Here is a 27,445-nt window from a genome sequence, read left to right on the forward strand (position 1 = left end):
GGTACAAAAAAGGTGCAAGGGGGACATCTAGTGAACAAAACCTAAACAGTCCTGGCCAAAACCTGACAGTCTGAGATCCCCAAAAATTGGAAAGCTGCTGCGGTCATCCCCCTCTTCAAAGGGGGGACACTCTAGACCCAAACTGTTAGACCTATATCCTACCCTGCCTTTCTATGGTCTTCAAAAGCCAAGTTAACAAACAGATCACCGACCATTTCAGATCCCACCGTTCCTTCTCCGCTATGCAATCTGGTTTCAGAACTGGTCATGGGTGCACCTCAGCCAAGCTCAAGGTCCTAAACGATCATAACCACCATTGATAAGAGACAATACTGTGAAGCTGTATTCATCGACCTGGCCAAGGCTTTCGACTCGGTCAATCACCACATTCTTATCGGCAGACTCAACAGCCTTGGTTTCTCAAATGACTGCCTCGCCTGGTTTGCCAACTGTTTCTCTGACAGAGTTCAGTGTGTCAAATCGGAGGGCCTGTTGTCATGACCTCAGTCTCTATGGGGGTGCCACAGGGTTCAAATTTCAGGCCGACTCTTTTCTCTGTATACATCTATGATGTCGCTCTTGCTGCTGGTGATTCTCTGATCCACCTCTACGCAGACGACACCATTCTGTATACTTCTGGCCCTTCTTTGGACACTGTGTTAACTTCTCACGAGTCACCAACCCTGATCCGGTAGCACCCCCCACCCCCTCCCCCCCACTGAGTAGCATAGCTAGCATAGCGTCACAAGTAACTTGTAGCATCTAAATATCATTAAATCACAAGTCCAAGACACCAGATGAAAGATACAGGTCTTGTGAATAAAGCCACCATTTCAGATTTTTAAAATGTTTTACAGGGAAGACACAATATGTAAATCTATTAGCTAACCACGTTAGCAAAGGACACGATTTTTTTACTCCCAACAGTTTTTTCCTGCATCAGTAGCTATCACTAATTCGACTAAATAAAAAAATATATAGCCACTAACCAAGAAACAACTTCATAAGATGACAGTCTGATAACATATTTATGGTATAGCATAGTTTTTTTTTGGAAAAATGTGCATTTTTCAGGTATAAATCACAGTTCTACATTGCAGCTGCAATCTGAAATAGTGCTGACCCAGCCAGAACAATTACAGAGACCAACGTCATATAACGAATTACTCATCTTAAAACATTTCAGAAAAATACACAGCGTACAGATATTGAAAGCCCAACATCTGGTGAATCCAAACAATATTTCAGATTTATTAAATGTTTTATAACGAAAACAAAATGTAGCGCTAAATTAGCATAGCTATACCAGGCAGATTCGGCTAGGCGCCCACGGCCAGTTCACATGCACAACAGATATGATATAACATCGTAAATTGGGTCTTACTATGGCTGATCTTTCATCAGAATGTTGATCAAAGTGTCCTTTGTCAAGATGAGTCGTTGGTTCCGTTCAGAATTGTTCCTTTCCCACTCCATTTAGCACAGGTACTGGTCGAGTGGCACGGATCTCTCAAACGTAAATAAAATCAGACAACGGAACACCACAAAACTCCCGAAAAAATTCAAATAATCTGATTAAACTATATTGAAAAAACATACATTACGATGATATGGTCACATGTATCAAACAAAATTCGACACGGAGATAGTTTTCATCCATAACGCCAGCAAAACAGTACACAATCGCAGCTCCAAATCGTGCGAATCAGAAAACCGGAAGTTGTCGGTCACGCCAAAGAAATAGGTCTTATTTCACGTCAGTACCAGATAAACAAAGAATTTCTCCTCTGACGTCCTCTTGACACCCAGAGGAAGGCGAATGAAGTGTGTTTCTGGTCATAGGGGTCATGACCATATATAGGCAGAGCGTTGAAGCGAGCATAGACTTCTTGCATTCTACTTCTTGGTCAGGGAAAGTGCTGTCAAATGACTTGTGTATCACTCAGAGACAAAATTGAAACGGTTTTAGAAACTAGAGATTGTTTTCTTTCCAATGGTATTATTTATATGCATATAGTAAGAGCAATAATTGAATAAGAGGCAGTTTAATCTGTAGAGCAAATTATGCTAATGGAAAAATAGCACCCCCTGTATTCTCAAGAAGTTTTAACTAACCTCCAGACAAGCTTCAATTCCATACAACTCTCCTTCCGTGGCCTCCAACTGCTCTTAAATGCAAGTAAAACTAAATGCATGCTCTTCAACCGATCGCTGCCCACACCTACCTGTCCGTCCAGCATCACTACTCTGGACGGTTCTGACTTAGAATATGTGGACAACTACAAATACCTAGGTGTCTGGTTAGACTGTAAACTCTCCTTCCAGACTCACATTAAGCATCTCCAATCCAAAATTAAATCTAGAATCGTCTTCCTACTTCGCAACAAATGCTGCCAAACATACCCTCGTAAAACTGACTATCCTACCGATCCTTGACTTCTGCTATGTCATTTACAAAATATTCTCCAACACTCTACTCAGCAAATTAGATGCAGTCTATCACAGTGCCATCCGTTTGTCACCAAAGCCCCATATACTACTCACCACCGTGACCTGTATGCTTTCGTAGGCTGGCCCTCGCTTCATATTCGTTGCCAAACCCACTGTCTCCAGGTCATCTATAAGTCTTTGCTTTCATTGGACACCCCAAAGCCAATTCCTCCTTTGGCCGCTTTTCCTTTCAGTTCTCTGCTGCCTATGACTGGAACGAACTGCAAATATCAATGAAGCTGGAGACTCAAATCTCCCTCATTAATTTTAAGCACCAGCTGTCATAGCAGCTCACAGATCACTGCACCTGTACATAGCCCATCTGGAAATAGCCCATCCAACTACCTCATCCCCAAACTGTTATGTATTTATTTTATTTTGCTCCTTTGCACCCCAGTATCTCTACTTGCACACTCATCTTCTGCACATCTATCACTCCAGTGTTCATCGCTATATTGTAATTTTTTCGCCATGGCCAATTTATTGCCTTAACTCCCTTATCCACACACTGTATATAGACTTTTCTATTGTATTATTGACTGTATGTTTGTTTATTCCATGTGTAACACTGTGTTGTTGTTTGTGTCGCACTGCTTTGCTTTATCTTGGCCAGGTCGCAGTTGTAAATGAGAACTTGTTCTCAACTAGCCTACCTGGTTAAATAAAGGTGAAATAAATAAAATAAAAATCATGTCTCTCCTCTCCCATCATCATGTCTCTCCTCTCCTCCTATTCCATCATCATGTCTCTCCTCCTATTCCATCATCATGTCTCTCCTCCTTTCCATTCATCATGTCTCTCCTCCTATCCAATCATCATGTCTCTCCTCTCCTCCTATCCCATCATCATGTCTCTCCTCCTATTCCATCATCATGTCTCTCCTCCTTTCCCATCATCATGTCTCTCCTCTCCTCCTATTCCATCATCATGTCGCTCCTCCTATTCCATCATCATGTCTCTCCTCCTTTCCATTCATCATGTCTCTCCTCCTATCCCATCATCATGTCTCTCCTCTCCTCCTATCCCATCATCATGTCTCTCCTCCTATTCCTTCATCATGTCTCTCCTCCTATTCCATCATCATGTCTCTCCTCCTTTCCATTCATCATGTCTCTCCTCCTATCCCATCGTCATGTCTCTCCTCTCCTCCTATCCCGTCTTCATGTCTCTCCTCTCCTCCTATCTCATCATCATGTCGCTCCTCCTATCCAATAATATTGTCTCTCCTCCTATGCCATCATCACATCTCTTCTCCAATCCAATCATCACGTCTTGCCTCCTATACCATCATCATGTCTCTCCTCCTATCCAATCATCATGTCTCTCTTCTCCTCCTATCCCTTCATCATGTCTCTCCTCTCCTCCTATCCCTTCATCATGTCTCTCCTCCTATTCCTTCATCATGTCTCTCCTCTCCTCCTATCCCTTCATCATGTCTCTCCTCTCCTCCTATACCATAATCATGTCTCTCCTCCAATCCCTTCATCATGTCTCTCCTCTCCTCCAATCCCTTCATCATGTCTCTCCTCTCCTCCTATACCATCATCATGTCTCTCTTATCCTCCTATCTCATCATCATGTCTCTACTCTCCTCCTATCCCTTCATCATGTCTCTCTTCTCCTCCTATCCCTTCATCATGTCTCTCTTCTCCTCCTATCCCTTCATCATGTCTCTCTTCTCCTCCTATCCCTTCATCATGTCTCTCCTCTCTTCTATCCAATCATATTGTCTCTCCTCTTATCCTATCATCACATCTCTCCTCCTATCCTATCATCACATCTCTCCTCCTATCCTATCATCATATCTCTCCTCTCTTCTATCCAATCATATTGTCTCTCCTCCTATCCAATCATCACATCTCTCCTCCTATCCTATCATCATGCGTTGTGAAATGTAATATTTATGTTCGATTGATCTGACATATGCAGCATTTGCGGTTAATGAAGTATCGGCGAAAGCTGGAACATAGTTTTTACATTTTCATTTGAATCCAGACCTTCGTCTAAGTGAATTGGATGCTAAGCTAACGACAGTCTAAGTGAATGGGTTGCTAAGCTAACGACAGTCTAAGTGAAAGGGATGCTAAGCTAACGACAGTCTAAGTGAATGGGATGCTAAACTAACTTCAGTCTAAGTGAATGGGATGCTAAGCTAACGTCTGTCAAAGTGAATGGGATGCTAATCTAACATTAGTCTACCACTCCCTTGTGTGTTTTCTGTAGGCTGGAAGCTGAACCCGATGGTGGGAGCTGTCTATGGTCCTGAATTGTATGCAGGTAAAACTCCACTGATACATACGAGACAACAATGCATCCAATCGCTATCACAGTACAGCTTCACTGGAACGTCTGTTTGGCCAACATTATAATATAAAGTATCAGACTCAAGCCACAACAACTCTCTCCCTCATTCTGCACAGATCTCTCTCTCTCTCTCTCCCTCATTCTGCACAGATCTCTCTCTCTCCCTCATTCTGCACAGATCTCTCTCTCTCTCCCTCATTCTGCACAGATCTCTCTCTCTCTCTCCCTCATTCTGCACAGATCTCTCTCTCTCCCTCATTCTGCACAGATATCTCTCTCTCTCTCCCTCATTCTGCGCAGATCTCTCTCTCTCTCTCCCTCATTCTGCACAGATCTCTCTCTCTCTCCCTCATTCTGTGCAGATCTCTCTCTCTCCTTCATTCTGCACTGATCTCTCTCTCTCTCTCCCTCATTCTGCACAGATCTCTCTCTCTCTCTCTTTCTTTCTCTCTCTCTCTCTCCCTCATTCTGCACAGATCTCTCTCTCTCTTTCTCTCTCTCTCTCTCTCTCTCCCTCATTCTGCACAGATCTCTCTCTCTCCCTCATTCTGCACAAATCTCTCTCTCTCTTTCTCTCTCTCTCTCTCTCTCTCTCTCTCTCTCCCTCATTCTGCACAGATCTCTCTCTCTCTCTCCCTCATTCTGCACAGATCTCTCTCTCTCTCTCTCCCTCATTCTGCACAGATCTCTCTCTCTCTCTCCCTCATTCTGCACAGATCTCTCTCTCTCTCTCCCTCATTCTGCACAGATCTCTCTCTCTCTTTCTCTCTCTCCTCTCTTTCTCTCTCTCTCTCTTTCTCGCTCTCTCACTCTCTCGCTCTCTCTCATGAGCCGGTATGTATGTGGTGTTGTGTGTTCATGTGTGCATGTGGACATGTGCTTGCTCACGTGTGTGTGTTCTTGTATGTATATGAGTGTGCGCGTCTATTTGTGTGTGTGTACATGCTCCTTTCATTTAGAGGAAGTGCTGTGACTGTCTACGGACTTTAACACCTCTCCATCTTGCTCATTAGACTGAAATCTGTTCATTCCAAGACAGCTTTACTGCCAAGCTCTAAATAACAGCCATCCATCTATTTTATTTCTCCTCCCCTCCCCCTCTCCTCCTCCCTCCTGCCCTCCCCTCATCCACATCCCCTTTCCTCCCCATTCCTCCCCCCTCATCCACTCCACTCACGATCCTGAACCCTAATATATTGAGTCGTCTTAAACATGCCAGCAAAGTTGGCCAAGCCTAAACGACGCCATATGCCTCTGCAAGTCCCATGTGGCAGCCATGGTGGAGGGGGGTGTTGTATGTGTGTGTGTGTGTGTGTGTGTGTGTGTGTGTGTGTGTGTGTGTGTGTGTGTGTGTGTGTGTGTGTGTGTGTGTGTGTGTGTGTGTGTGTGTGTGTGTGTGTGTGTGTGTGTGTGTGTGTGTGTGTGTGTGTGTGTGTGTGTGTTCCATTCCTACCACAAGAATCAGTCGCAATCTCACAGGAAAAAATATCCTAGCAAAAAAAACTCTATACCTCCCTCGCTTCTCCCCTCCTCTTTTCCCTCCCTTCTCCCCTCCACTACTCCTCTTCCTCCCTCCTTTTCTTTCAAAATATGAAAAATGCAATATTCCTGTAGCGGAAGTGTTGGGTCTGGGTTTCTTCTGGAATAATTAGAGCTGCGTTTAATCTACTTTGGGAGGGAATAGAGCGAGATGTAACGGCCATTAATCACTCTTTATCAGTGTGGCGCTCTGAGCGAGGATCAGCTGAATTGGAGCCCATAAATGATGTGTGTGTGACAGAACACTCCGTCTCCATTCCTGTGGTTGGCTACAGGTTTATTGTGTTCAAATCCCTTTCAGAAAGAATGACGGATGAGAGGAGAGAGAGAGGAGAGGATTGAGAGAAAGAGAGGGGAGGGAGAGTGAGAGAGAAGTGAGAGAGAGGCTGAGAGAGAGAGAGCGCTAGAGAGAGGAGAGAGAGCGGATAATAAATGCAGAGCAGAATTAGGCCGATAAATGCTAATTATCAAAATTCAGAAAAGAGCCATTAAATTCTACAACCACCTAAAAGGAAGCGATTCCCATACCTTCCATAACAAAGCCATCACCTACAGAGAGATGAACCTGGAGAAGTGTCCCCTAAGAAAGTTGGTCCTGGGCCTCTGTTCACAAACACAAACACAAACACACCCCACAGAGCCCCAGGACAGCAACACAATTAGACCCAACCAAATCATGAGAAAACTAAAATATAATTACTTGACACATTGGAAAGAATTAACAAAAAAACAGAGCAAACTAGAATGCTTTTTGGCCCTAAACAGAAAGTACACAGAATACCTGACCACTGTGACTGACCCAAATTTAAGGAAAGCTTTGACTATGTACAAACTCAGGGAGCATAGCCTTGCTATTGAGAAAGGCCGCCGTAGGCAGACCTGGCTCTGAAGAGAAGACAGGCTATGTGCACACTGCCCACAAAAAGAGGTGGAAACTGAGCTGCACTTCCTAAACTCCTGCCTAATGTATGACCATATTAGAGACACATATTTCCCTCAAATTACACATACCCACGAAGAATTTGAAAACAACCCCAATTTTGATTGACAAACTCCCATATCTACTGGGTGAAATACCACAGTGTGGTACCACAGAAGCAAGATGTGTGACCTGTTGCCCCAAGAAAAGGACGACCATTGAAGAACAAACAACATTGTAAATACAACCCATACAGTGGCTTGCATAAGTATTCACCCCCTTGGCATTTTTCCAATTTTGTTTTTTATTGTGGAACAAACAAGAAAAAAGACCCCAAAAACTGAAAACTTGAGCGTGCATAACTATTCACCCCCCCAAAGTCAATACTTTCTAGAGCCACCTTGGGGTATGTCTCTATAAGCTTGGCACATCTAGCCTCTGGGATTTTTGCCCATTCTTCAAGGCAAATCTGCTCCAGCTCTTTCAAGTTGGATGGGTTCTGCTGGTGTACAGCAACCTTTAAGTCATACCACAGATTCTCAATTGGATTGAGGTCTGGGCTTTGACTAGGCCATTCCAAGACATTTAAATGTTTCCTCTTGAACCACTCGAGTGTTGCTTTAGCAGTATTCTCAGGGCCATTGTCCTGCTGGAAGGTGAACCTCCGCCCCGGTCTCAAATCTCTGGAAGACTGACACAGGTATCCCTCAAGAATTTCCCTGTATTTAGCGCCATCCATCATTCCTTCAATTCTGACCAGTTTACCAGTCCCTGCCGATGAAAAACATCCCCACAGCATGATGCTGCCACCACCATGCTTTACTGTGGGGATGGTATTCTTGGGGTGATGAGGTGTGTTGGGTTTGCGCCAGACATAGCTGTTTTCTTGATGGCCAAAAAGCTACATTTTTGTCTCATCTGACCAGAGTACTTTCTTCCATATGTTTGGGGAGTCTCCCATATACCTTTTGGCGAACACCAAACGTTTTTGCTTATTTTTTTCTTTAAGCAATGTTTTTTTTCTGGCCACTCTTCCATAAAGCCTAGCTCTGTGGAGTGTACGGCTTAAAGTGGTCCTATGGACAGATACTCCAATCTCCACTGTGGAGCTTTGCAGCTCCTTCAGGGTTATCTTTGGTCTCCTTGTTGCCTCTCTGATTAATGCCCTCCTTGCCTGGTCCGTGAGTTTTGGTGGGCGGCCCTTTCTTGGCAGGTTTGTTGTGGTGCCATATTCTTTTCATTTTTTAATAATGGATATAACGGTGCTCCGTGGGATGTTCACAGTTTGGGATATTTGTTTATACCCCAACCCTGATCTGTACTTCTCCACAACTTTGTTCCTGACCTGTTTGGAGAGCTCCTTGGTCTTCATTGTGCCGCTTGCTTGGTGGTGCCCCTTGCTTAGTAGTGTTGCAGACTCTGGGGTCTTTCAGAACAAGTGTATATATACTGAGATCATGTGACAGATCATGTGACACTTAAATAAAAACCACCTGTGTGCAATCTAACTAATTATGTGACATCTGAAGGTAATTGGTTGCACCAGATCTTATTTAGGGGCTTCATAGCAAAGGCGGTAATTCCAAATGCATGCACCTCTTTTCTGTTTATTTATTTTAAACAAGTTATTTTTTTATTTCACTTCACCAATTTAGATTATTTTATGTATGTCCATTACATGAAATCCAAATAAGAATCTATATAAATTTCAGGTTGTAATGCAACAAAATAGGAAAAACGCCGAGGGGGATGAATACTTTTGCAAGGCTCTGTATTTATGTTATTTATTTTCCCTTTTGTACTTTAACTATTTGCACATAATATGACTTTTGAAATGTCTTTATTCTTTTGGAACTTTTGAGTGTAATGTTTACTGTTCATTTTTATTGTTTATTTCACTTTTGTTTATTATCTACTTCACTTCCTACTTCACTTCCTTTAGCAATGTTTCCCATGCCAATAAAGCCTATAAATTGAAATTGAGATTGGAGAGTGGAGAGTGGAGAGAGAGAGTGAGAGTGAGTGAGAGAGAGAGAACGAGAGAGAGCTGCTGGTTAAATACACACGACATAGACACACACACTTGGTTCTTTACCTTTTCCACACTTTCTTTGGCCAGGGCCCATAGGGGACGAGGGTGTCATTTTGGACGTACCCACGGTCTGAAGATTGAGACTGGAGTTAAAATGTGTGTTTAGTCAACTATACACACATGAACACTTCCACATACAAAACACCTTACATGCATACAACACACTCACAACTCGAAATGTGGATTGTTCACACTCCAATCATATTCAACCACAAGCCCTGATCAATTCTAGTTTATGCACACACACACACACACACACACACACACACACACACACACACACACACACACACACACACACACACACACACACACACACACACACACACACACACACACACACACACACACACAAACACACACACACACTTATAAGCCAATCTCATTCAGCATATAACTCAGTGTGTGTTTTAAGTAACGTGACCCCACTAACCCTGAACATACGTCAGTCCTATTTTCCTCTCCTCAACACTTCCTCTCCTCAACACTTCCTCTCCTCAACACTTCCTCTCCTCAACACTTCCTCTCCTCAACACTTCCTCTCCTTATGACAAGAACAACCTTCCCACATGAGTCTGTATGATTCATGCGTTATTAAGGGGGCCACTGTAGCATGTAAGTTATGGGTTATTATGGGGACACTGTAGCATGTAAGTTATGGGTTATTATGGGGACACTGTAGCATGTAAGTTATGGGTTATTATGGGGCCACTGTAGCATGTAAGTTATGGGTTATTATGGGGACACTGTAGCATGTAAGTTATGGGTTATTATGGGGCCACTGTAGCATGTAAGTTATGGGTTATTATGGGGACACTGTAGCATGTAAGTTATGGGTTATTATATGGTGTAGCGTGTAAGTTATGGGTTATTATATGGTGTAGCGTGTAAGTTATGGGTTATTATATGGTGTAGCATGTAAGTTATGGGTTATTATATGGTGTAGCGTGTAAGTTATGGGTTATTATATGGTGTAGCATGTAAGTTATGGGTTATTGTATGGTGTAGCATGTACGTTATGGGTTATTATATGGTGTAGCATGTAAGTTATGGGTTATTATATGGTGTAGCATGTAAGTTATGGGTTATTATATGGTGTAGCATGTACGTTATGGGTTATTATATGGTGTAGCATGTAAGTTATGGGTTATTATATGGTATAGCGTGTAAGTTATGGGTTATTATATGGTATAGCGTGTAAGTTATGGGTTATTATATGGTGTAGCATGTACGTTATGGGTTATTATATGGTATAGCATTTAAGACCCATATACATGTAGCTCATCTCCAGATTGCATCCATGTACACTCAGCGGACAGTTTATTAGGTACACTCATCTAATACCGGGTCAGACCCCCCTTTGCCTCCAGAACAGCCTGAATCATCCAGTTGCTGCAAATTGGACGGTGGTACACCACAGCCACCAGCCTGTACCGTTGACACCATTCTGTACCACAGCCACCAGCCTGTACCGTTGACACCATTCTGTACCACAGCCACCAGCCTGTACCGTTGACACCATTCTGTACCACAGCCACCAGCCTGTACCGTTGACACCATTCTGTACCACAGCCACCAGCCTGTACCGTTGACACCATTCTGTACCACAGCCACCAGCCTGTACCGTTGACACCATTCTGTACCACAGCCACCAGCCTGTACCGTTGATACCATTCTGTACCACAGCCACCAGCCTGTACCGTTGATACCATTCTGTACCACAGCCACCAGCCTGTACCGTTGACACCATTCTGTACCACAGCCACCAGCCTGTACCGTTGACACCATTCTGTACCACAGCCACCAGCCTGTACCGTTGATACCATTCTGTACCACAGCCACCAGCCTGTACCGTTGATACCATTCTGTACCACAGCCACCAGCCTGTACCGTTGACACCATTCTGTACCACAGCCACCAGCCTGTACCGTTGACACCATTCTGTACCACAGCCACCAGCCTGTACCGTTGACACCATTCTGTACCACAGCCACCAGCCTGTACCGTTGATACCATTCTGTACCACAGCCACCAGCCTGTACCGTTGACACCATTCTGTACCACAGCCACCAGCCTGTACCGTTGATACCATTCTGTACCACAGCCACCAGCCTGTACCGTTGATACCATTCTGTACCACAGCCACCAGCCTGTACCGTTGATACCATTCTGTACCACAGCCACCAGCCTGTACCGTTGATACCATTCTGTACCACAGCCACCAGCCTGTACCGTTGATACCATTCTGTACCACAGCCACCAGCCTGTACCGTTGACACCATTCTGTACCACAGCCACCAGCCTGTACCGTTGATACCATTCTGTACCACAGCCACCAGCCTGTACCGTTGACACCATTCTGTACCACAGCCACCAGCCTGTACCGTTGACACCATTCTGTACCACAGCCACCAGCCTGTACCGTTGATACCATTCTGTACCACAGCCACCAGCCTGTACCGTTGACACCATTCTGTACCACAGCCACCAGCCTGTACCGTTGATACCATTCTGTACCACAGCCACCAGCCTGTACCGTTGATACCATTCTGTACCACAGCCACCAGCCTGTACCGTTGATACCATTCTGTACCACAGCCACCAGCCTGTACCGTTGACACCATTCTGTACCACAGCCACCAGCCTGTACCGTTGATACCATTCTGTACCACAGCCACCAGCCTGTACCGTTGATACCATTCTGTACCACAGCCACCAGCCTGTACCGTTGATACCATTCTGTACCACAGCCACCAGCCTGTACCGTTGACACCATTCTGTACCACAGCCACCAGCCTTTACCGTTGATACCATTCTGTACCACAGCCACCAGCCTGTACCGTTGACACCATTCTGTACCACAGCCACCAGCCTGTACCGTTGATACCATTCTGTACCACAGCCACCAGCCTGTACCGTTGATACCATTCTGTACCACAGCCACCAGCCTGTACCGTTGACACCATTCTGTACCACAGCCACCAGCCTGTACCGTTGATACCATTCTGTACCAAAGCCACCAGCCTGTACCATTGATACCATTCTGTACCACAGCCACCAGCCTGTACCGTTGACACCATTCTGTACCACAGCCACCAGCCTGTACCGTTGACACCATTCTGTACCACAGCCACCAGCCTGTACCGTTGATACCATTCTGTACCACAGCCACCAGCCTGTACCGTTGATACCATTCTGTACCACAGCCACCAGCCTGTACCTTTGACACCATTCTGTACCACAGCCACCAGCCTGTACCGTTGACACCATTCTGTACCACAGCCACCAGCCTGTACCGTTGACACCATTTTGTACCACAGCCACCAGCCTGTACCGTTGATACCATTCTGTACCACAGCCACCAGCCTGTACCGTTGACACCATTCTGTACCACAGCCACCAGCCTGTACCGTTGATACCATTCTGTACCACAGCCACCAGCCTGTACCGTTGACACCATTCTGTACCACAGCCACCAGCCTGTACCGTTGATACCATTCTGTACCACAGCCACCAGCCTGTACCGTTGATACCATTCTGTACCACAGCCACCAGCCTGTACCGTTGATACCATTCTGTACCACAGCCACCAGCCTGTACCGTTGACACCATTCTGTACCACAGCCACCAGCCTGTACCGTTGATACCATTCTGTACCACAGCCACCAGCCTGTACCGTTGACACCATTCTGTACCACAGCCACCAGCCTGTACCGTTGATACCATTCTGTACCACAGCCACCAGCCTGTACCGTTGATACCATTCTGTACCACAGCCACCAGCCTGTACCGTTGACACCATTCTGTACCACAGCCACCAGCCTGTACCGTTGATACCATTCTGTACCACAGCCACCAGCCTGTACCGTTGATACCATTCTGTACCACAGCCACCAGCCTGTACCGTTGACACCATTCTGTACCACAGCCACCAGCCTGTACCGTTGACACCATTCTGTACCACAACCACCAGCCTGTACCGTTGATACCATTCTGTACCACAGCCACCAGCCTGTACCGTTGATACCATTCTGTACCACAGCCACCAGCCTGTACCTTTGACACCATTCTGTACCACAGCCACCAGCCTGTACCGTTGACACCATTCTGTACCACAGCCACCAGCCTGTACCGTTGACACCATTCTGTACCACAGCCACCAGCCTGTACCGTTGATACCATTCTGTACCACAGACACCAGCCTGTACCATTGACACCATTCTGTACCACAGCCACCAGCCTGTACCGTTGATACCATTCTGTACCACAGCCACCAGCCTGTACCGTTGATACCATTCTGTACCACAGCCACCAGCCTGTACCGTTGATACCATTCTGTACCACAGCCACCAGCCTGTACCGTTGATACCATTCTGTACCACAGCCACCAGCCTGTACCGTTGATACCATTCTGTACCACAGCCACCAGCCTGTACCGTTGACACCATTCTGTACCACAGCCACCAGCCTGTACCGTTGATACCATTCTGTACCACAGCCACCAGCCTGTACCGTTGACACCATTCTGTACCACAGCCACCAGCCTGTACCGTTGATACCATTCTGTACCACAGCCACCAGCCTGTACCGTTGATACCATTCTGTACCACAGCCACCAGCCTGTACCGTTGATACCATTCTGTACCACAGCCACCAGCCTGTACCGTTGACACCATTCTGTACCACAGCCACCAGCCTGTACCGTTGATACCATTCTGTACCACAGCCACCAGCCTGTACCGTTGATACCATTCTGTACCACAGCCACCAGCCTGTACCGTTGATATCATTCTGTACCACAGCCACCAGCCTGTACCGTTGATACCATTCTGTACCACAGCCACCAGCCTGTACCGTTGATACCATTCTGTACCACAGCCACCAGCCTGTACCGTTGATACCATTCTGTACCACAGCCACCAGCCTGTACCGTTGACACCATTCTGTACCACAGCCACCAGCCTTTACCGTTGATACCATTCTGTACCACAGCCACCAGCCTGTACCGTTGACACCATTCTGTACCACAGCCACCAGCCTGTACCGTTGATACCATTCTGTACCACAGCCACCAGCCTGTACCGTTGATACCATTCTGTACCACAGCCACCAGCCTGTACCGTTGACACCATTCTGTACCACAGCCACCAGCCTGTACCGTTGATACCATTCTGTACCACAGCCACCAGCCTGTACCGTTGATACCATTCTGTACCACAGCCACCAGCCTGTACCGTTGACACCATTCTGTACCACAGCCACCAGCCTGTACCGTTGACACCATTCTGTACCACAGCCACCAGCCTGTACCGTTGATACCATTCTGTACCACAGCCACCAGCCTGTACCGTTGATACCATTCTGTACCACAGCCACCAGCCTGTACCTTTGACACCATTCTGTACCACAGCCACCAGCCTGTACCGTTGACACCATTCTGTACCACAGCCACCAGCCTGTACCGTTGACACCATTCTGTACCACAGCCACCAGCCTGTACCGTTGATACCATTCTGTACCACAGCCACCAGCCTGTACCGTTGACACCATTCTGTACCACAGCCACCAGCCTGTACCGTTGATACCATTCTGTACCACAGCCACCAGCCTGTACCGTTGACACCATTCTGTACCACAGCCACCAGCCTGTACCGTTGATACCATTCTGTACCACAGCCACCAGCCTGTACCGTTGATACCATTCTGTACCACAGCCACCAGCCTGTACCGTTGATACCATTCTGTACCACAGCCACCAGCCTGTACCGTTGACACCATTCTGTACCACAGCCACCAGCCTGTACCGTTGATACCATTCTGTACCACAGCCACCAGCCTGTACCGTTGACACCATTCTGTACCACAGCCACCAGCCTGTACCGTTGATACCATTCTGTACCACAGCCACCAGCCTGTACCGTTGATACCATTCTGTACCACAGCCACCAGCCTGTACCGTTGACACCATTCTGTACCACAGCCACCAGCCTGTACCGTTGATACCATTCTGTACCACAGCCACCAGCCTGTACCGTTGATACCATTCTGTACCACAGCCACCAGCCTGTACCGTTGACACCATTCTGTACCACAGCCACCAGCCTGTACCGTTGACACCATTCTGTACCACAGCCACCAGCCTGTACCGTTGATACCATTCTGTACCACAGCCACCAGCCTGTACCGTTGATACCATTCTGTACCACAGCCACCAGCCTGTACCTTTGACACCATTCTGTACCACAGCCACCAGCCTGTACCGTTGACACCATTCTGTACCACAGCCACCAGCCTGTACCGTTGACACCATTCTGTACCACAGCCACCAGCCTGTACCGTTGATACCATTCTGTACCACAGACACCAGCCTGTACCATTGACACCATTCTGTACCACAGCCACCAGCCTGTACCGTTGATACCATTCTGTACCACAGCCACCAGCCTGTACCGTTGATACCATTCTGTACCACAGCCACCAGCCTGTACCGTTGACACCATTCTGTACCACAGCCACCAGCCTGTACCGTTGATACCATTCTGTACCACAGCCACCAGCCTGTACCGTTGACACCATTCTGTACCACAGCCACCAGCCTGTACCGTTGATACCATTCTGTACCACAGCCACCAGCCTGTACCGTTGATACCATTCTGTACCACAGCCACCAGCCTGTACCTTTGACACCATTCTGTACCACAGCCACCAGCCTGTACCGTTGACACCATTCTGTACCACAGCCACCAGCCTGTACCGTTGACACCATTCTGTACCACAGCCACCAGCCTGTACCGTTGATACCATTCTGTACCACAGCCACCAGCCTGTACCGTTGACACCATTCTGTACCACAGCCACCAGCCTGTACCGTTGATACCATTCTGTACCACAGCCACCAGCCTGTACCGTTGACACCATTCTGTACCACAGCCACCAGCCTGTACCGTTGATACCATTCTGTACCACAGCCACCAGCCTGTACCGTTGATACCATTCTGTACCACAGCCACCAGCCTGTACCGTTGATACCATTCTGTACCACAGCCACCAGCCTGTACCGTTGATACCATTCTGTACCACAGCCACCAGCCTGTACCGTTGATACCATTCTGTACCACAGCCACCAGCCTGTACCGTTGACACCATTCTGTACCACAGCCACCAGCCTGTACCGTTGATACCATTCTGTACCACAGCCACCAGCCTGTACCGTTGACACCATTCTGTACCACAGCCACCAGCCTGTACCGTTGACACCATTCTGTACCACAGCCACCAGCCTTTACCGTTGATACCATTCTGTACCACAGCCACCAGCCTGTACCGTTGACACCATTCTGTACCACAGCCACCAGCCTGTACCGTTGATACCATTCTGTACCACAGCCACCAGCCTGTACCGTTGACACCATGCTGTACCACAGCCACCAGCCTGTACCGTTGATACCATTCTGTACCACAGCCACCAGCCTGTACCGTTGACACCATTCTGTACCACAGCCACCAGCCTGTACCGTTGATACCATTCTGTACCACAGCCACCAGCCTGTACCGTTGATACCATTCTGTACCACAGCCACCAGCCTGTACCGTTGATACCATTCTGTACCACAGCCACCAGCCTGTACCGTTGACACCATTCTGTACCACAGCCACCAGCCTGTACCGTTGATACCATTCTGTACCACAGCCACCAGCCTGTACCGTTGATACCATTCTGTACCACAGCCACCAGCCTGTACCGTTGATACCATTCTGTACCACAGCCACCAGCCTGTACCGTTGACACCATTCTGTACCACAGCCACCAGCCTGTACCGTTGATACCATTCTGTACCACAGCCACCAGCCTGTACCGTTGATACCATTCTGTACCACAGCCACCAGCCTGTACCGTTGACACCATTCTGTACCACAGCCACCAGCCTGTACCGTTGACACCATTCTGTACCACAGCCACCAGCCTGTACCGTTGATACCATTCTGTACCACAGCCACCAGCCTGTACCGTTGATACCATTCTGTACCACAGCCACCAGCCTGTACCTTTGACACCATTCTGTACCACAGCCACCAGCCTGTACCGTTGACACCATTCTGTACCACAGCCACCAGCCTGTACCGTTGACACCATTCTGTACCACAGCCACCAGCCTGTACCGTTGATACCATTCTGTACCACAGCCACCAGCCTGTACCATTGACACCATTCTGTACCACAGCCACCAGCCTGTACCGTTGATACCATTCTGTACCACAGCCACCAGCCTGTACCGTTGATACCATTCTGTACCACAGCCACCAGCCTGTACCGTTGATACCATTCTGTACCACAGCCACCAGCCTGTACCGTTGATACCATTCTGTACCACAGCCACCAGCCTGTACCGTTGATACCATTCTGTACCACAGCCACCAGCCTGTACCGTTGACACCATTCTGTACCACAGCCACCAGCCTGTACCGTTGATACCATTCTGTACCACAGCCACCAGCCTGTACCGTTGACACCATTCTGTACCACAGCCACCAGCCTGTACCGTTGATACCATTCTGTACCACAGCCACCAGCCTGTACCGTTGATACCATTCTGTACCACAGCCACCAGCCTGTACCGTTGATACCATTCTGTACCACAGCCACCAGCCTGTACCGTTGACACCATTCTGTACCACAGCCACCAGCCTGTACCGTTGATACCATTCTGTACCACAGCCACCAGCCTGTACCGTTGATACCATTCTGTACCACAGCCACCAGCCTGTACCGTTGATACCATTCTGTACCACAGCCACCAGCCTGTACCGTTGATACCATTCTGTACCACAGCCACCAGCCTGTACCGTTGATACCATTCTGTACCACAGCCACCAGCCTGTACCGTTGATACCATTCTGTACCACAGCCACCAGCCTGTACCGTTGATACCATTCTGTACCACAGCCACCAGCCTGTACCGTTGACACCATTCTGTACCACAGCCACCAGCCTGTACCGTTGATACCATTCTGTACCACAGCCACCAGCCTGTACCGTTGACACCATTCTGTACCACAGCCACCAGCCTGTACCGTTGATACCATTCTGTACCACAGCCACCAGCCTGTACCGTTGACACCATTCTGTACCACAGCCACCAGCCTGTACCGTTGACACCATTCTGTACCACAGCCACCAGCCTGTACCGTTGATACCATTCTGTACCACAGCCACCAGCCTGTACCATTGACACCATTCTGTACCACAGCCACCAGCCTGTACCGTTGATACCATTCTGTACCACAGCCACCAGCCTGTACCGTTGATACCATTCTGTACCACAGCCACCAGCCTGTACCGTTGATACCATTCTGTACCACAGCCACCAGCCTGTACCGTTGATACCATTCTGTACCACAGCCACCAGCCTGTACCGTTGATACCATTCTGTACCACAGCCACCAGCCTGTACCGTTGACACCATTCTGTACCACAGCCACCAGCCTGTACCGTTGATACCATTCTGTACCACAGCCACCAGCCTGTACCGTTGACACCATTCTGTACCACAGCCACCAGCCTGTACCGTTGATACCATTCTGTACCACAGCCACCAGCCTGTACCGTTGACACCATTCTGTACCACAGCCACCAGCCTGTACCGTTGATACCATTCTGTACCACAGCCACCAGCCTGTACCGTTGACACCATTCTGTACCACAGCCACCAGCCTGTACCGTTGATACCATTCTGTACCACAGCCACCAGCCTGTACCGTTGATACCATTCTGTACCACAGCCACCAGCCTGTACCGTTGATACCATTCTGTACCACAGCCACCAGCCTGTACCGTTGATACCATTCTGTACCACAGCCACCAGCCTGTACCGTTGATACCATTCTGTACCACAGCCACCAGCCTGTACCGTTGATACCATTCTGTACCACAGCCACCAGCCTGTACCGTTGATACCATTCTGTACCACAGCCACCAGCCTGTACCGTTGACACCATTCTGTACCACAGCCACCAGCCTGTACCGTTGATACCATTCTGTACCACAGCCACCAGCCTGTACCGTTGACACCATTCTGTACCACAGCCACCAGCCTGTACCGTTGATACCATTCTGTACCACAGCCACCAGCCTGTACCGTTGATACCATTCTGTACCACAGCCACCAGCCTGTACCGTTGATACCATTCTGTACCACAGCCACCAGCCTGTACCGTTGACACCATTCTGTACCACAGCCACCAGCCTGTACCGTTGATACCATTCTGTACCACAGCCACCAGCCTGTACCGTTGATACCATTCTGTACCACAGCCACCAGCCTGTACCGTTGATACCATTCTGTACCACAGCCACCAGCCTGTACCGTTGATACCATTCTGTACCACAGCCACCAGCCTGTACCGTTGACACCATTCTGTACCACAGCCACCAGCCTGTACCGTTGATACCATTCTGTACCACAGCCACCAGCCTGTACCGTTGATACCATTCTGTACCACAGCCACCAGCCTGTACCGTTGACACCATTCTGTACCACAGCCACCAGCCTGTACCGTTGACACCATTCTGTACCACAGCCACCAGCCTGTACCGTTGATACCATTCTGTACCACAGCCACCAGCCTGTACCGTTGATACCATTCTGTACCACAGCCACCAGCCTGTACCTTTGACACCATTCTGTACCACAGCCACCAGCCTGTACCGTTGACACCATTCTGTACCACAGCCACCAGCCTGTACCGTTGACACCATTCTGTACCACAGCCACCAGCCTGTACCGTTGATACCATTCTGTACCACAGCCACCAGCCTGTACCATTGACACCATTCTGTACCACAGCCACCAGCCTGTACCGTTGATACCATTCTGTACCACAGCCACCAGCCTGTACCGTTGATACCATTCTGTACCACAGCCACCAGCCTGTACCGTTGATACCATTCTGTACCACAGCCACCAGCCTGTACCGTTGATACCATTCTGTACCACAGCCACCAGCCTGTACCGTTGATACCATTCTGTACCACAGCCACCAGCCTGTACCGTTGACACCATTCTGTACCACAGCCACCAGCCTGTACCGTTGATACCATTCTGTACCACAGCCACCAGCCTGTACCGTTGACACCATTCTGTACCACAGCCACCAGCCTGTACCGTTGATACCATTCTGTACCACAGCCACCAGCCTGTACCGTTGATACCATTCTGTACCACAGCCACCAGCCTGTACCGTTGATACCATTCTGTACCACAGCCACCAGCCTGTACCGTTGACACCATTCTGTACCACAGCCACCAGCCTGTACCGTTGACACCATTCTGTACCACAGCCACCAGCCTGTACCGTTGATACCATTCTGTACCACAGCCACCAGCCTGTACCGTTGATACCATTCTGTACCACAGCCACCAGCCTGTACCGTTGATACCATTCTGTACCACAGCCACCAGCCTGTACCGTTGATACCATTCTGTACCACAGCCACCAGCCTGTACCGTTGATACCATTCTGTACCACAGCCACCAGCCTGTACCGTTGATACCATTCTGTACCACAGCCACCAGCCTGTACCGTTGATACCATTCTGTACCACAGCCACCAGCCTGTACCGTTGACACCATTCTGTACCACAGCCACCAGCCTGTACCGTTGATACCATTCTGTACCACAGCCACCAGCCTGTACCGTTGACACCATTCTGTACCACAGCCACCAGCCTGTACCGTTGATACCATTCTGTACCACAGCCACCAGCCTGTACCGTTGATACCATTCTGTACCACAGCCACCAGCCTGTACCGTTGACACCATTCTGTACCACAGCCACCAGCCTGTACCGTTGATACCATTCTGTACCACAGCCACCAGCCTGTACCGTTGATACCATTCTGTACCACAGCCACCAGCCTGTACCGTTGATACCATTCTGTACCACAGCCACCAGCCTGTACCGTTGATACCATTCTGTACCACAGCCACCAGCCTGTACCGTTGATACCATTCTGTACCACAGCCACCAGCCTGTACCGTTGATACCATTCTGTACCACAGCCACCAGCCTGTACCGTTGACACCATTCTGTACCACAGCCACCAGCCTGTACCGTTGATACCATTCTGTACCACAGCCACCAGCCTGTACCGTTGACACCATTCTGTACCACAGCCACCAGCCTGTACCGTTGATACCATTCTGTACCACAGCCACCAGCCTGTACCGTTGATACCATTCTGTACCACAGCCACCAGCCTGTACCGTTGATACCATTCTGTACCACAGCCACCAGCCTGTACCGTTGACACCATTCTGTACCACAGCCACCAGCCTGTACCGTTGATACCATTCTGTACCACAGCCACCAGCCTGTACCGTTGATACCATTCTGTACCACAGCCACCAGCCTGTACCGTTGATACCATTCTGTACCACAGCCACCAGCCTGTACCGTTGATACCATTCTGTACCACAGCCACCAGCCTGTACCGTTGACACCATTCTGTACCACAGCCACCAGCCTGTACCGTTGATACCATTCTGTACCACAGCCACCAGCCTGTACCGTTGATACCATTCTGTACCACAGCCACCAGCCTGTACCGTTGACACCATTCTGTACCACAGCCACCAGCCTGTACCGTTGACACCATTCTGTACCACAGCCACCAGCCTGTACCGTTGATACCATTCTGTACCACAGCCACCAGCCTGTACCGTTGATACCATTCTGTACCACAGCCACCAGCCTGTACCTTTGACACCATTCTGTACCACAGCCACCAGCCTGTACCGTTGACACCATTCTGTACCACAGCCACCAGCCTGTACCGTTGACACCATTCTGTACCACAGCCACCAGCCTGTACCGTTGATACCATTCTGTACCACAGCCACCAGCCTGTACCATTGACACCATTCTGTACCACAGCCACCAGCCTGTACCGTTGATACCATTCTGTACCACAGCCACCAGCCTGTACCGTTGATACCATTCTGTACCACAGCCACCAGCCTGTACCGTTGATACCATTCTGTACCACAGCCACCAGCCTGTACCGTTGATACCATTCTGTACCACAGCCACCAGCCTGTACCGTTGATACCATTCTGTACCACAGCCACCAGCCTGTACCGTTGACACCATTCTGTACCACAGCCACCAGCCTGTACCGTTGATACCATTCTGTACCACAGCCACCAGCCTGTACCGTTGACACCATTCTGTACCACAGCCACCAGCCTGTACCGTTGATACCATTCTGTACCACAGCCACCAGCCTGTACCGTTGATACCATTCTGTACCACAGCCACCAGCCTGTACCGTTGATACCATTCTGTACCACAGCCACCAGCCTGTACCGTTGACACCATTCTGTACCACAGCCACCAGCCTGTACCGTTGATACCATTCTGTACCACAGCCACCAGCCTGTACCGTTGATACCATTCTGTACCACAGCCACCAGCCTGTACCGTTGATACCATTCTGTACCACAGCCACCAGCCTGTACCGTTGATACCATTCTGTACCACAGCCACCAGCCTGTACCGTTGATACCATTCTGTACCACAGCCACCAGCCTGTACCGTTGATACCATTCTGTACCACAGCCACCAGCCTGTACCGTTGATACCATTCTGTACCACAGCCACCAGCCTGTACCGTTGACACCATTCTGTACCACAGCCACCAGCCTGTACCGTTGATACCATTCTGTACCACAGCCACCAGCCTGTACCGTTGACACCATTCTGTACCACAGCCACCAGCCTGTACCGTTGATACCATTCTGTACCACAGCCACCAGCCTGTACCGTTGATACCATTCTGTACCACAGCCACCAGCCTGTACCGTTGATACCATTCTGTACCACAGCCACCAGCCTGTACCGTTGACACCATTCTGTACCACAGCCACCAGCCTGTACCGTTGATACCATTCTGTACCACAGCCACCAGCCTGTACCGTTGACACCATTCTGTACCACAGCCACCAGCCTGTACCGTTGATACCATTCTGTACCACAGCCACCAGCCTGTACCGTTGACACCATTCTGTACCACAGCCACCAGCCTGTACCGTTGATACCATTCTGTACCACAGCCACCAGCCTGTACCGTTGACACCATTCTGTACCACAGCCACCAGCCTGTACCGTTGATACCATTCTGTACCACAGCCACCAGCCTGTACCGTTGATACCATTCTGTACCACAGCCACCAGCCTGTACCGTTGATACCATTCTGTACCACAGCCACCAGCCTGTACCGTTGACACCATTCTGTACCACAGCCACCAGCCTGTACCGTTGATACCATTCTGTACCACAGCCACCAGCCTGTACCGTTGATACCATTCTGTACCACAGCCACCAGCCTGTACCGTTGATACCATTCTGTACCACAGCCACCAGCCTGTACCGTTGACACCATTCTGTACCACAGCCACCAGCCTGTACCGTTGATACCATTCTGTACCACAGCCACCAGCCTGTACCGTTGATACCATTCTGTACCACAGCCACCAGCCTGTACCGTTGACACCAGGCACGACTCATGCTGCTTACGCCAGATCAGCATGACGCAACAGGAACCTCAGTTGTCCAGTGCTGGTGATCTTGTTCCCACTGGAGCCGCTTCTTCTTGTTTTTAGCTGATAGGAGTGGAACCCGGTGTGGTCGTCTGCTGCAATAACCAATCCTTGACAAGGATCGACGAGTTGTGCGTTTCCCGAGATGTCGTTCTGCACACCACTGTTGCACTGTGCCGTGGTTTGCCTGTTTGTGGCCCGCCTGTTAGCCATTCTCCTTCTACCTCTGATCTGTTTTCTCAAAACACTGCCTGTTCAATCCCTCCTTGGGTTGCTCCTCAAAACACTGCCTGTTCAACCACTCCTTGGGTTGCTCCTCAAAACACTGCCTGTTCAATCCCTCCTTGGGTTGCTCCTCAAAACACAGCCTGTTCAACCCCTCCTTGGGTTGCTCCTCAAAACACTGCCTGTTCAACCCCTCATTGGGTTGCTCCTCAAAACACTGCCTGTTCAACCCCTCCTTGGGTTGCTCCTCAAAACACTGCCTGTTCAACCCCTCCTTGGGTTGCTCCTCAAAACACTGCCTGTTCAACCCCTCCTTGGTTGCTCCTCAAAACACTGCCTGTTCAACCCCTCCTTGGGTTGCTCCTCAAAACACTGCCTGTTCAACCCCTCCTTGGGTTGCTCCTCAAAACACTGCCTGTTCAACCCTCCTTGGGTTGCTCCTCAAAACACTGCCTGTTCAACCCTTCTTGGGTTGCTCCTCAAAACACTGCCTGTTCAATCCCTCCTTGGGTTGCTCCTCAAAACACTGCCTGTTCAACCCTCCTTGGGTTGCTCCTCAAAACACTGCCTGTTCAACCCCTCCTTGGGTTGCTCCTCAAAACACTGCCTGTTCAATCCCTCCTTGGGTTTCTCCTCAAAACACTGCCTGTTCAACCCGCCTTGGGTTGCTCCTCAAAACACTGCCTGTTCAACCCTCCTTGGGTTGCTCCTCAAAACACTGCCTGTTCAATCCCTCCTTGGGTTGCTCCTCAAAACACTGCCTGTTCAACCCCTCCTTGGGTTGCTCCTCAAAACACTCCCTGTTCAATCCCTCCTTGGGTTGCTCCTCAAAACACTGCCTGTTCAAACCCTCCTTGCGTTGCTCCTCAAATTGGCTGCAATAGTTTATCATTCATTTATCATTCTAACTTGTTGTTTTTAGTCTGTCTCAAGACTAAGACGAGAGAGGAGGGCCCGCTGATCTGTATGCAGGCCATTATGAACTGGCCTTGTGTGTGTGTGTGTGTGTGTGTGTGTGTGTGTGTGTGTGTGTGTGTGTGTGTGTGTGTGTGTGTGTGTGTGTGTGTGTGTGTGTGTGTGTGTGTGTGTGTGTGTGTGTGTGTGTGTGTGTGTGTGTGTGTGTGTGTGTGTGTGTGTGTGTGTGTGTGTGTGTGTGTGTGTGTGTGTGTGTGTGTAATTATGGACTGGCCCTGTGTGTGTGAAGGCTGTGCTCACGTGTTGATTGAAGGTTAAAGAGGGACCTTCGGCTTGGCAAACACTGAGACTCCCGTCCTCACTGGTGTGTGCGCGTACTGGCAACCCATCCAACCCTCACTCCCCTCGGCAGACTCTGCCACCCCTGCCGACCCTGGGCTGTCCCCTCCCAGTGTGTGTGTCTGCTTCTCCTAATAATACACCCCATCTGCTACCTGACCCCACTGCCAGAACACTGGGTCTCACTCCAACTCTCTCTTTCTCAACCACAGAGTGTGTTTGTGTCACCTCCACCACTCTCTTTATTTTCCTTCAGTCTGTCTATCGTTAGTTCTCCATCTCTCTTTATTTTCCTTCAGTCTGTCTATCGTTAGTTCTCCATCTCTCTTTATTTTCCTTCAGTCTGTCTATCCTTAGTTCTCCATCTCTCTTTATTTTCCTTCAGTCTGTATATCCTTAGTTCTCCATCTCTCTTTATTTTCCTTCAGTCTGTCTGTCCTTAGTTCTCCATCTCGCTTTATTTCACTCCAACATATCCCTTTCTCCTTTTTTACTTTCTTTCTTTCTCTCTCTCTCTGTCTAGTTCTCTCTGTCTAATTCCCTCTCTCTTTCTAATTCCCTCCCTCTGTCTAATTCCCTCTCTCTGTCTAGTTATCTCTGTCTAATTCCCTCTCTCTGTCTAATTCCCTCTCTCTGTCTAGTTCTCTCTGTCTAATTCCCTCTCGCTGTCTAGTTCTCTCTGGATGGTTCCCTCTCTCTCTCTATCTAGTTCCCCCTCTCTCTCTGTCTAGTTCCCTCTCTGTCTAGTTCCCCATCTCTCTCTGTCTAGTTCCCTCTCTGTCTAGTTCCCTCTCTGTCTAGTTCCCTCTCTGTCTAGTTCCCTCTCTGTCTAGTTCCCTCTCTGTCTAGTTCCCTCTCTGTCTAGTTCCCTCTCTGTCTAGTTCCCTCTCTGTCTAGTTCCCTCTCTATCTAGTTCCCTCTCTCTCTCTGTCTAGTTCCCTCTCTGTCTAGTTCCCTCTCTATCTAGTTCCCTCTCTGTCTAGTTCCCTCTCTATCTAGTTCTCTCTCTCTCTGTCTAGTTCCCTCTCTCTCTCTGTCTAGTTCCCCCTCTCTCTCTCTGTCTAGTTCCCTCTCTCTCTCTGTCTAGTTCCCTCTCTCTGTCTAGTTCCCTCTCTCTCTCTGTCTAGTTCCCTCTCTCTGTCTAGTTCCCTCTCTATCTTGTTCTCTCTCTCTCGGTCTAGTTCTCTCTCTCTCTGTCTAGTTCCCTCTCTCTCTCTGTCTAGTTCCCTCTCTCTCTCTGTCTAGTTCCCTCTCTCTGTCTAGTTCCCTCTATCTCTCTGTCTAGTTCCCTCTCTCTTTCTGTCTAGTTCCCTCTCTGTCTAGTTCCCTCTATCTCTTTGTCTAGTTCTCTCTCTCTCTGTCTAGTTCCCTCTCTCTGTCTAGTTCCCTCTCTCTGTCTAGTTCCCTCTATCTCTTTGTCTAGTTCTCTCTCTCTCTGTCTAGTTCCTTCTCTCTCTCTGTCTAGTTCCCTCTATCTCTCTGTCTAGTTCCCTCTGTCTCTCTGTCTAGTTCCCTCTCTCTTTCTGTCTAGTTCCCTCTCTCTTTCTGTCTAGTTCCCTCGCTCTGTCTAGTTCCCTCTCTGTCTAGTTCCCTCTCTCTGTCTAGTTCCCTCTCTGTCTAGTTCCCTCTCTGTCTAGTTCCCTCGCTCTGTCTAGTTCCCTCTCTGTCTAGTTCCCCCTCTCTGTCTAGTTCCCTCTCTGTCTAGTTCCCTCTCTGTCTAGTTCCTTATCTCTCTCTGTCTAGTTCCCTCTCTGTCTAGTTCCTTCTCTCTCTCTGTCTAGTTCCTTCTCTCTCTCTGTCTAGTTCCCTATATCTCTCTGTCTAGTTCCCTCTCTCTCTGTCTAGTCCCCTCTATCTCTCTGTCTAGTTCCCTCTATCTCTCTGTCTAGTTCCCTCTCTCTTTCTGTTTAGTTCCCTCTCTGTCTAGTTCCCTCTCTGTCTAGTTCCCTCTCTCTGTCTAGTTCCCTCTCTGTCTAGTTCCCTCTCTGTCTAGTTCCCTCTATCTCTCTGTCTAGTTCCCTCT

The 27,445-nt window shown here is 48.8% G+C and overlaps 1 protein-coding gene across 5 annotated transcripts in view; it reads left to right on the top strand.

Moving 5' to 3' along the window:
- Positions 1–27,445, top strand: part of LOC139580384 (RNA binding protein fox-1 homolog 3-like) — a 995,419-nt gene that overhangs the window by 929,720 nt on the left and 38,254 nt on the right. For all 5 annotated transcript variants that reach the window (XM_071409008.1, XM_071409009.1, XM_071409011.1 and 2 more), the window contains one exon: positions 4,714–4,767. In XM_071409008.1, the coding sequence (XP_071265109.1) occupies positions 4,714–4,767 (54 nt within the window). The remainder of the gene's footprint in view (positions 1–4,713; positions 4,768–27,445) is intronic.

Source organism: Salvelinus alpinus, chromosome 7 (genome assembly GCF_045679555.1).
Source record: "Salvelinus alpinus chromosome 7, SLU_Salpinus.1, whole genome shotgun sequence".
NCBI lineage: Eukaryota > Metazoa > Chordata > Actinopteri > Salmoniformes > Salmonidae > Salvelinus > Salvelinus alpinus.